At 44.2% G+C, this 12,058-nt stretch overlaps 1 protein-coding gene across 12 annotated transcripts in view; it reads right to left on the bottom strand.

Moving 5' to 3' along the window:
- The window catches only part of gphn (gephyrin), a 458,009-nt gene that overhangs the window by 65,279 nt on the left and 380,672 nt on the right, over positions 1–12,058 (bottom strand). For 7 of the 12 annotated variants that reach the window (XM_033026894.1, XM_033026895.1, XM_033026884.1 and 4 more), the window contains 6 exons: positions 11,264–11,356; positions 11,122–11,177; positions 5,979–6,098; positions 5,815–5,835; positions 5,217–5,275; positions 1,385–1,538 (listed from right to left, as the gene is read on the bottom strand). In XM_033026894.1, the coding sequence (XP_032882785.1) occupies positions 1,385–1,538; positions 5,217–5,275; positions 5,815–5,835; positions 5,979–6,098; positions 11,122–11,177; positions 11,264–11,356 (503 nt within the window). The remainder of the gene's footprint in view (positions 1–1,384; positions 1,539–5,216; positions 5,276–5,814; positions 5,836–5,978; positions 6,099–11,121; positions 11,178–11,263; positions 11,357–12,058) is intronic. The other 5 variants (XM_033026893.1, XM_033026886.1, XM_033026891.1 and 2 more) reach the window with 1 other exon arrangement.

Genomic DNA, 12,058 nt, shown 5'->3' with positions numbered 1-12,058 from the left:
TTGTTTTTTTTTTCTATTACAAATCTCTAATTGTGGAGGACAGAGGCAAATAAATAAATGATGGGACTTTGGCCCAAACATTATGGAGGGCACTGTACCAACCAACAGAGAGATTTTGAAAGGAATTATCCATAGTGCTGTCAAGTCATGACTGCTCCTACCCTGCTCAAGAATGCTCGTTTAGTTTTTTCAAGACCAACTCCATTACAAATTGAGATCAAAGTAGGCTTTGAAATCAAGGTGAAATTCAGCTGAGTGTGACACTAAAATGCCCTGTTCAGAGGGATTCTGAGAAAATAAGCTCAGTGGCTGCAGTCATACGTGATGCAATGGCTTTATCAGCTGCTTCATTAATTACTTTCCTCCCATTACAAAGTCAGAAGTGGAAATGTTTGCAGATAATTTTAGAGAGTTAATCTCCATTCACAATAATGAGGAATTTATCCTTGCATACAGAGAGATCTGTACAATATTTGATCTTGGGGTGATTCGTGATAAGTAGTATTCTGCCACACAAATAGCAAACAATGAGAATTTCTAACAAAAGGGACTCTTATCATATCCTCTTAACATTCAATGACTGTTCATCATCAACTTCTCCAGCATCAAAATCCCAGGATGTGCAGTACCACTGACCAGAAATGAATTGGATCAGTCATTTAATACTGCAACCACTAGATAGCAGATCAGGGATTGGTATTCTATATTTTTTTCATTCCACTGAATGTGAAGTGTGAAGTAATACTTGCCATTTGTGAATTGAATTCTGATTTTTCTTTTAAATCTGCGTACCTCACAAAAGTTGGAAAAAATGCTAACCCACTGGGCTACTCATAAAAAAGATGTGTTTTCTCATTTTTTTGTCTTCTATTCATGTCTGTTTTATTATCACTTTTATTTGATGAATGCCTGGTTTTACCACAATCTCCTGCATGTTTAATTGAAAACAGAGCAATGAAAACATTTAGATCTATTTTCTTGTTTTGTTTGAAATAAAGACAGTCAGAGCATTTGTAGTAATTAAGTACAATCTCTCAGCAGTTTTACAACGCATCCTGAAACACTGATCATGAGAAAATGTTAAATACTGCTGCAACAGATGCAGATGTTTGTAAAGAGGACACAGATGAGAACAAATCACACTGCTGTCATAAATTTGATACAGTCATGCTAAAAATGGCTGCAATAATTTCACCCACTATAATAAAATGGGTAAATTGCAACATTAGCCGAAATCGTAGCATCTGGCTCAGTAAACTAATCAGTGCAATTTTACTTGATTATTTTGGATAAAATGCAAATAATTCTCCTTTATTGTTGTAACACATATTCCTGATCATGACTCAAACTCAGTTTCTTCATACTCAAAGGCATTAAAACTTACCTCATTTCCTGTGGACATCACCGCAACCACAGGAAACTTGTGGACTTCAACTTCAGTAACCCCGACAGTTGCTAGAAGGCCGATTTCAGAAGGCCCCATGTGAGTACCTTTTGCCAGAACACATTCTCCTCTCTTGATGTCATGGCCTATTGGTCTAATGAAAAAGAGAAAAAAAAATCATTACATTCCAAAAGTGATTTGCCCAAACCCAATCTTACCCCACCCGTGGGCATTACCCGATGTCCATCTCATGATCTATTTGCCATTCTTTGTGAATCCATGATTATGCACTGAGAGTTAGGTACTTCTTTGTGCATGTTACTTGTACAAGGCCTGATCTACTTTGCATTGATAAAAGGGGCCCATCGCACTCCACCGATGGAATTTGCAAATATTTCTGACTTTTAATTCAGCAGTGTCTCCTTCGTCATGTCCTTATTGATGTGTTGATCTTGTCACCATCCTGTAACCTAATGTCTCACGCTCTGGAATGGAAATCCTAGGTTGGTTCCTGCATAGCCAAGAATCAATGCATTTAAAAACCTCCGTAATGCCTGAAGGGGCTGTCCCACTGCGGCGACCTAATCCGCGAGTTAAGAAGAGTGTCTTTGACCTTCAAGCTCGAGGGCACTCGCCTGGAAAACCTCGAGCTGGATCGACCGTCAGCGTTGAAACCGCGAGCTGGATCGACCGACCACACACACACACACACACACACATCGCAAAGGCGGGTGCTAGGGAAAGTGGGGGAGCGCTGTCTGAAATTCAGACCCGCGATGAATAGGAAGGTAAAAGACGGCTGCACAGTGTACTGTGTCCATTAGAGAGTGGGGAGCGGGGGGGGAAGAGAAGAGGAGAGAAGGGGAGAGAAGGGGCGAGAAGGGGCGAGAAGGGGCGAGAAGGGAGGGAGAAGGGACGAGAAGGGAGGGAGAAGGGAGGGAGAAGGGGGGGGGGGGAGAAGGAGTGGAGACACTTTTAAGAAGTATGATAAAGTTTAGCGGGCATTTTACCTACCGGTCGGCTTTCCTTGGTCCTGAAAACTCCAATGAGCCAATCAAAATGCCTGGTCAGCGAAGGAGATTGCCTACGGCTGCCCTCGACTGCCTGTAACTAAATAGCGACCCCACTCCACTGCACTACGAGTTCAAAAGAACCAGATTTTACTCACGGAAACTTTTTCAACATGCTGAAAAATGTTCCAGGACCTAGCTGAGGCCGCGAGTATGCGGGAACTTCCCTCGAGCATGAAGGAGATTTCCAGTGGCCTCATAGGACCTCCTAGGACCACATGTCGACCATGCTGCGAGTTTGAGTCAAGGGCAAAGATCGTCGCAGTGGGTCAGTCCCTTAATTCTTTGATTAACATTGTTGTTATATCTTTAGACTTATTTGCCTGTTTCCTAAGTGTCTACAAAAAAAATCTTTTGTCTCCATTAATAATGCAACATTTTCTTACAGTCTTCTTAATTGCCATGACTTAAGAAATATGATAAAAGTTGTTTTTGTCATTTGTTCTAGCATTTTAGTATCTTAAGGTGTGGGGGATGGTATTTTAAAGGACCTCAGGGAAACCTTTTTCTTTCAGAGAATGGTATATATATGATATGGACCAGGCACAGGCAAGTGGGTCTAGATCGGTTAGGCAACTTGGCTGGCAAAGATATTTTTGGCAAAAGGGTTCGTTTCCATGCTATGTAGCTCTATGCCTCACATGGTTTGTGTGTGGTAAAATTAGAACTTTCTCAAATCCATCCACTGCCACTGAGAGCCAAAGTCATTTTGGTTCAAACTTCATCTGAATCCCTCTCTTCTATAAGCCTACATAATGGCAGGTTGTGTAGGAACCCTTTTTTTCATTTGCAGACATTTTACCACAAACCACCTGCTGCATTCCAAAATCATTTATTAGGATAATAATATGCCACGTGCCACATGGCTTCATATTCTGTAGTTTAGTTTAGTTTAGAGATACAGCGTGGAAACAGGCCCTTCGGCTCACCAAGTCCCTGCCGACCAGCGATCAGCGTGCACTGACATTATCATAGAAACATAGAAAATAGGTGGAGTAGGCCATTCGGCCCTTCGAGCCTGCACCGCCATTCAATATGATGATGGCTGATCATCCAACTCAGTATCCCATCCCTGCCTTCTCTCCATACCCCCTGATCCCTTTAGCCACAAGGGCCACATCTAAATCCCTCTTAAATATAGCTATATCCTACTCACTAAGGATAATTTACAATTTAATGTAAATTACAAACCAAAGCCAATCAACCTACAAACCTGTACATCTTTGGTGTGGGAGGAAACTGGAATACCCGGATAAAAACCCATGCGATCACGTGGAGAACATACACGCTTCATACAGAAAGCATCTGCAGTCAGGATCAAATCCGGCAGCAAATCTACCACTGTGTCATTGTGCCACCCACCCACCCAGACCCCCTCCCTCCCCACCCCACCAGCGGATCTGCAGTTGCAAGTGAAATTTTGTTCTTAAACTGGACTAATGTTGACCAAAAAAAAAACTTGAAGTGCTGGAGTAACTGAACGGGTCAGACATCATCTTTGGAGGGTATGGGTCGGTGACATTTTGGTTGGTACTCTTCTTTTGGCTACATGTCCTCCAGAGACGCTGCCTGGCCCCTTGGTTACTCCAGCACTTTGTAACACATGCTTCTTTTGTAAACCAGCATCTGCAGTTCATTGTGTCTCCAAATATTGACCAATGTTTTCAAGTCATTAACTGACATGGGCGGCACAGTAGCGCAGCGGTAGAGTTGCTATCTTACAGTGCTTGAGACCCGGTTTCAATCCTGACTACAGGTGCTGTCTGTATGGAGTTTGTACGTTATTCCTGTGACCTGTATGGGTTTTTTCTGGGAACCCTGGTTTCCTTGCACACTCCAAGGGCATTGGTTATTCGGCTTGGTGTAATTGTAAATTGTCCCCAATGTGTGTGGGATAGTATTAGTGTAAGGCTGGTCGGCGTGGGCTCGTAAGCAAATGCATTGCTAGCATTTATTTCAAGAGGGCTTGTATACAAAAACAGGGATGTAATGTTGAGGCTCTATAAGGCGTTGGTAAGGCCGCATTTGGAATATTGTGATCAATTTTGGGCACCATATCTGAGGAAGGATGTGCTGACTCTGGAGAGGGTCCAGAGGAGGTTTACAACAATGATCCCAGGAATGAGTAAGTTAACCTATGATGAGCGTTTGTCAGCACTGGTCCTGTATTTTCTGGAGTTTAGAAGAATGAGGGGAAACCTCATTGAAACATACAGAATAGTGAGACACTTGGATATATCGGATGTGGAGAGCATGTTTCCACTAGTCGGATAGTCTAGGTCTAGAGGCCATCGTCTCAGAATTAAAGGATGTTCTTTTAGGAACGAGATGAGGAGAAATGTATTTGGTCAGAGGGCGGTGAATCTGTGGAATTCTTTGCCACAGAAGGCTGTGGAGGCTAAATCGGTGGATATTTTTAAGGCAGAGATCGATAGATTCTTGATTAGTACAGGTGTCAGAGGTTAGGAGGGAGAGATAGATCTTCCATGATTGAATGGGGGAGTAGACTTGATGGGCCGAATGGCCTAATTCTACTATTCTTTATGACCTTACGACTTGGTGGGCCGAAGGATCTGTTTCCGCACTGTACCTTTAAACTCTAAACTAAACTGGGTTCCATAAAAGGGGAAGGATGCAGGATTGGTTGAACTGATTTGAGGGCACAATATATTAGGCGGGATGGAGATTAATGTTTAAAAAGGTTGACAAGATTATGCAAATGTAGACTATTGCTGTCCCATGCAGGATATATAGATACTGACCTGATGTCCTGACCTGGACGAGCCTGCGTTAGAATTCGCACTTCTAGCTCCTCTGTGCCCTGCAACATTAAATTACAAGCAAAGCTAAGAGGAAACATAAGAAACTTGACTAGTGAAGCCACAATTATTTTTCTAAAGGCATTATTGACGAACACACAAAGACAATCTGGAATGCAGCATGTGAAGCTGATTTCGAACAAGAATCCGCAGCCACTTATTATGGGTTTTAACTTCTCTATAATGAATTATTAGATTTGCTGTTTTTTAAAAATTGGCTGCAAAGTTCAGGAATAATTGTGAAATTATACAATGAAACCCAGAAATTAGCATGCGACATTCTTTCTGCCATCATATGCTATTACTTTAAAATAAAATGAATAGGTGCAAAAGAATTTGAAACAAATACTTTATGAAATTCACTAAATGAAACAACCTTGAATATTTAGAAAAACCCCCCAAAACAATTTGTGGCCATGAAGATTCCATTGCATGGGTCACTAGTTAGAGAAGAGGAAATAAAAACAAGCTTGACTAGCTGCTAAAATGGAAACACCGATTATGGTGCTCAAAAAAGCTTAGTAACTATCTATTAACTTACCATGATTAGAAGTACGTCATGCTGCATACGTAAAGAATACCAATATGAAATGAACATGGCAACACTTAGCATCTATCCAAGTCCTCAACTAAAAAGCTCATACATAAAGGAATCTTTGAATAATTCAATTACGTTTTTCCACCAGTCAAACATACTTTACTTACATCATCTGTTTCCCTGATGAGCTCAGTGTCTTCAACCTGTACAACTGCATCTGCTCCACAGGGTATTGGAGCCCCTGTTGTTACACGCATGACCTGTCCAGGCATCACTGTCTGAGTGGGCTGCAAAACCATGTAGAAATAAACAAAAGTCATCTTTGAGATTATTAGACAAACTTTGAAACATTATTCTGTTACACAGATCAACGTAAATCTAAACAAGATACCCCATTTTCTTGGGGAATCATTTAAAACTGACAAAGAACAGATTTTTTCCCCCTTTTCTTGCTACTCCACCATATAATTGGGAATAGAAATTTGGTGTAATTTATGCATCCCCTGTGTTTTCCTAATATCCGCACCTCCTATTGGTGAAGCTTTGCTTCCTCAACTGACCAGCAACACTGTAGTAAAAGATGAGCACTGCGGGTTTATCTCTATCCATGTTCAAGCCAATTATCCTCAGTCATTATCCACTGTTCCTCCACTTCTCTCATTTTGCCACATTTCAATGATGTCCATTCTGAATGAAGCTCAGTGCCCATTAGAATAGTGCGCAACCTGAGCAGTCCTGGCCTACCATCTACCTTATCGGAAGACCCTTGGACTCTTTAATCAGACTTTACTGTACTTTATCTGGCACTGAAATGTTATTCCCTTTATCATGTATGTGTACACTCTGGACGGCTTGATTGTAATCATGGATAGTTTCTGTTGACTGGATAGCGCGTAGCAAAAAAGCGTTTCTCTGTACCTTGGTACACGTGACAATAAACTAACCTAATTAATAAATTCAGAAGAAAAATCAGCTCTTTGCAGAAGGCAATGAAAACAGAGGTTATGTGTTATTCAATATTTTCAGAAGTGAGTTGCAAGACGACTTGGATTTTAAAATTAACTAGACCAAGTGCAGACCCGTTGGGTCTGTTCCCCCAACGTGTGGTTGCAGGGGTGGGGGGGGGGGGGGGCGGCTTGCGGCGTCACACACACTAACTACCACCCCCCCCGCACACATGCTAACTACCCCCCTTGATATTATATTAATATTATTAATTTGCTCATTTTACCCCATAACCGCCCTATCCACTGACGCATAGCCCACGACTCGCAGGCGCGTCTAGAGAGGGGGGGGGGGGATAGAGAGTGAGGCAGAGAAAGGGGAGATACAGAGAGAAAGGGGCAGAGACAGAAGGGCAAGAGACAGAGGGAGAGGGGGGTGGAGGGGAGGAGGAGAGGGAGGGTGGGTGAGGGGTGGATGGTGGGGGGGGGGGAGAGGAGGAGTGAGAGAGATAGGAGAGAGAGAGGGGAGGAGAGAGGGGGAGAGAGAGGGAGAGAGGGGAACTGAGAGGGGGGAAGGGAAGGGGAGAGGGGGGGGATGGGCTGGAGGGAAGGGGGTAGGGGAGGGGTGGAGGGGAGGCGGGAAGGGAGTTTAGCGGAGGGAGGGTGGGGGAGGGCAGGGGGTTGGGGGAGAGGAAGGGGGGAGAGAGAGAGGGAGGGGATGAAGAGAGAGGGGAGAGAGAGAGAGAGAAAGAGAGAGGGAGGGTGAGAGAGAGGGGAGAGGGGCGGCGGCCCGAGCGAGGCACGGAGCGATCTGAGGACGGTGAAAAGCAGTGGGGGGACCAGCCGATCGTGGCTTCCGCCAGCGTGACAGAGACGAGCCGGGCCGGGCCGGGGGGGACAGACGATCGTCCCCTGTGACGGGTAGAGAGCAAAGATCCTATAGGATCTTTGGTAGAGAGGAGAGAGGGAGGAAGGAGAGGGGAGGAGGTGAGAAGAGGAGGGGGGGGGGGGGGAAGGGAGCCGGGCGAGTGAGTGGGATCCCTGGCAACATGTCGTGGGTGGCCTCTCACACCCATAGGACAGCTCTCACGACCATACAGGCTGTATGGTCGTGAGAGGTCTCCAAAGAATCGTAGCGTCTTTCTGGTCGCCGCTGAATTTTCAACGTTTAAAATGTTGGCGATTTATCATGGGTGCAGGCAGTCGCCTGTAAAGGTTGCGTAAGTGGAACAGGTCCTTTATAACCATATAACCATATAACAATTACAGCACGGAAACAGGCCATCTCGACCCCTCTAGTCCGTGCCGAACACATAATCTCCCCTAGTCCCATATACCTGCGCTCAGACCATAACCCTCCATTCCTTTCCCATCCATATAACTATCCAATTTATTTTTAAATGATAAAAACGAACCTGCCTCCACCACCTTCACTGGAAGCTCATTCCACACAGCTACCACTCTCTGAGTAAAGAAGTTCCCCCTCATGTTACCCCTAAACTTCAGTCCCTTAATTCTCAAGTCATGTCCCCTTGTTTGAATCTTCCCTACTCTCAGTGGGAAAAGCTTTTCCACGTCAACTCTGTCTATCCCTCTCATCATTTAAAAAACCTCTATCAAGTCCCCCCTTAACCTTCTGCGCTCCAAAGAATAAAGCCCTAACTTGTTCAACCTTTCTCTGTAACTTAGTTGCTGAAACCCAGGCAACATTCTAGTAAATCTCCTCTGTACTCTCTCTATTTTGTTGACATCCTTCCTATAATTAGGCGACCAAAATTGTACACCATACTCCAGAATTGGCCTCACCAATGCCTTGTACAATTTTAACATTACATCCCAACTTCTATACTCAATGCTCTGATTTATAAAGGCCAGCACACCAAAAGCTTTCTTTACCACCCTATCTACATGAGATTCCACTTTCATGGAACTGTGCACAGTTATTCCCAGATCCCTCTGTTCACCTACATTCTTCAATTCCCTACCATTTACCATGTACGTCCTATTTTGATTTGTCTTGCTAAGATGTAGCACCTCACACTTATCAGCATTAAACTCCATCTGCCATCTTTCAGCCCACTCTTCCAACTGGCATAAATCTCTCTGTAGACTTTGAAACTCTACTTCTTTACCCGCAACCCCACCTATCTTAGTATCATCTGCATACTTACTAATCCAATTTACCACACCATCGTCCAGATCATTGATGTACATGACAAACAACAGTGGACCCAACACAGATCCCTGTGGCACCCCACTCGTCACTGGCCTCCAACCTGACAAACAACCATCCACCATTACTCTCTGGCATCTCCCATTCAGCCACTGTTGAATCCATCTTGCTACTCCACCATTAATACCCAACCATTGAACCTTCTTAACCTTTATGGATGATGTTTCGAGCGGGACTGATTGCAGGGAGCTTGAAAAAAAAATTGAGGGGCGAAGAGTGGGCCGGACAAATTGTGGCTTGCAACAGATTACCTCAGGCGCGTGGGTTCCTGACGTGAGCCCAAAATAAATGCATAGTTGCGGACTGTGAGGCTAGTGAAGGACTTTTGGTGAAAGGGGTGGGGGCGGAAACTGATGCAAGGTATAAACATTGGATTGTCCAATTTTAGTTAACTACATAACCCTCCTCCTCTCCCACCATATACCCATTTTCTTGCCCCCACCTTCCCCTAAGCCCTACCTGCACTCACACCTATTTCTTCCCTCCCCCTGCAAAGCCCCTCCAGCTTCACAGTTTGCAACTCTTCAATCCTTTTGTCTCACACATTCTGTCTTTTCATCTCTGGCCTTTGTCCAACCATCAAAAACATTCCTCACCTGCATCATCCTATTTCCTGGCAGGCTTTGTCCTGCTCCATTTCTCTTCCTGTCTGAAGAACGGCTCTGACCTGAAACGCCTCCTATTCCTTTTCTCCAGAGATGCTGCTTGACCCGCTGAGTTACTCCAGCATTTTGTGTCTATCCTCTTCTCTTCTAGCTTTGTTCCCCACCCCCCAATAATCAGTCTGAGGAAGGGACTCGACATGAAATGTTGCCTATCATAGCAGCGCTGTGTGATCTGCCGTGCTACTGCAGCACTTCTGGTCCTTTTTTCCAAACCAGCATCTGCAGTTCCTTGTTTCTACAATAAATTTACCAGTCGTTAACAGGAAAGTTTTGATTCCTTGTCTTAAATGCTTAGATTAAATTTTATGTAATACTAGGCCATCGGACCCGTTGCGTCCCGTTCCCCCAACGCAATAATCCACCACTCATCCGTTCCCCCAACACAATAGTCCACCACTCACCCATAGCCCCCAACTGCCCCCCACCCACGAGGAAAGTTGTGGAAATAAAACCTCTCCCCTATTCCACCCCCCCCCACAATGAAAACCCCAATCCCATCCCCCCCCAAGGAAAATGCTTGATATGAAACCTCTCCCCTATTCCACCCCCCCACAATGAAACGGGGAGCTCACTTCATCCCACCCCCCCCACCATTGATCACAACTTTTTTGTGTAAATGAAACCTCTCCCTTGTTCCACCCCCCCCACAATGAAAACCCCCACCCCACCTCCTCCCAAGAAATCGAAATGAGATACCATTGTGATGTACCTATTCCCCCAACGCAACTCGTTACCCCAACGCAATATTCCACCACTCACCCGTAGCCCCCAACTGCGCAGACGTGGCTCATACACTCCCCCTTGCCTTCATCCTCCCTCTTCTCTCCCCTCTCCTCCACTACCTCCCTCACCTCTCTCTCCCCCTCACCCTCACCCTCCCTCTCCTTTTCCCAACCCTCAGTCATCCCCTCCTTCACTTCTCCCCTTTCGCACTCCCCCACTAAACACAATGTTTAAATAACATTTCTTCTCCTCCACTCCCCACCTCTCCTTACAAAAATGTAAGAAATCTCTCATTGCACTGGCTGGAGCTTATCCCGACATTGTTGATTGGTAGCTGAGATCCAGATTATGATGTCATTGTTGGGTGGCGGAATGTTCACGGCAGCATATGTAAATGAGATCCCATTGTGATTGGAGGACTGTGAGATCCCATTGTGAAGTCATAGTTACTAACTGCCAGAATCTCCGATCAACTGTCAAGTTATTTTTCTCAAAATGTTTTATTTTTTAACTTGTAAATATCAATAACTTGTGAAATATAACATAAATCTGAACGAAACTTTATACAAACGATCATGGGACAAAGGTGAGTAAGGTGGTGGAAAACTTTTAGCGCTACCGTGTGCCGTTCTGGTGTAGGTCCCAGATAACACACGCATAGATAGATAGATAGATAGATAGATAGATAGATAGATAGAAACAAGGCAAGACTTTTAGTAATATATAGATAAACCTGAAAACTCACCTGGTCACCTGCCTGTGATTCACCAATAATGAATCTATCACCAGGGCCATCAGCAGCTGTAATACAAAATGCAACCATTTAAAGCTGTTCAGATATAATATGCGACTTTAACATGTCACTGTGACCAATAAATTATCTTCACCTCTTACGGCATAGCCATCCTTCACTGACGCTGGAAATGGTGGCAGGTTGTCTTTTGCAAATACATCCTGTGCTAGAACTCGACCCATACCATCTGTAAAACAAATAAACCAGACACCATTAATGGGAAAGACCCAATCAGGCCTGGGCGGTTCCAAATTAATTCCACGCTTTAAATTATTTAAGATGCGTCAGATGAGATTGCACTAAAAATGTGGCAACTGGTCTTGCCATCAGGGACTAATTTGTTATGGTTGCTTTGTGATTATTGCTGGAAATTGTTCTGTAGAGCAGGCAGGATAACACTCAACCATGGTCTGTAAACACACTGGGACTGACCTGTTAAAAACTTTGGTTTTGTCGTATAGCTCAAATAACCTGCTTGAATGTAAGTTGCAGAAAGAAGTCCTGCCAACTCCAGCAGGTCAAATCAAAGAGTATTCATTCCCCAATGAATTGGCTTACACATAAAAAATGACTTGGGTTGGAGGAATAGGTGGATGGTGATAACTGCATGGCCTAGGGTATCAGACAGCAGAATAACACGCCAGCATGAACTGGTTTCTCTTTAACATGTCAGATGTTTAGCTCATTCTGTTCATAATGTTCATGTTGGCTGAACAAAAAAGCTATCAGAAATAATCCAACTTTTCAGGTACTGGTAAGTAGACCATAAGACATTAGAGCAGAATTAGGCCATTCAACCCATCCAGTCTACTCTGCCATTCGATTATGGTTGATCATTTTTGCCTTCTCCACCCCATTCTCCTGCCTACTTCCCACAACCCTTGATACT

Source organism: Amblyraja radiata, chromosome 9 (genome assembly GCF_010909765.2).
Source record: "Amblyraja radiata isolate CabotCenter1 chromosome 9, sAmbRad1.1.pri, whole genome shotgun sequence".
NCBI classification, from domain to species: Eukaryota; Metazoa; Chordata; class Chondrichthyes; order Rajiformes; family Rajidae; genus Amblyraja; species Amblyraja radiata.
This window is presented reverse-complemented; position numbering and strand designations above follow the sequence as displayed.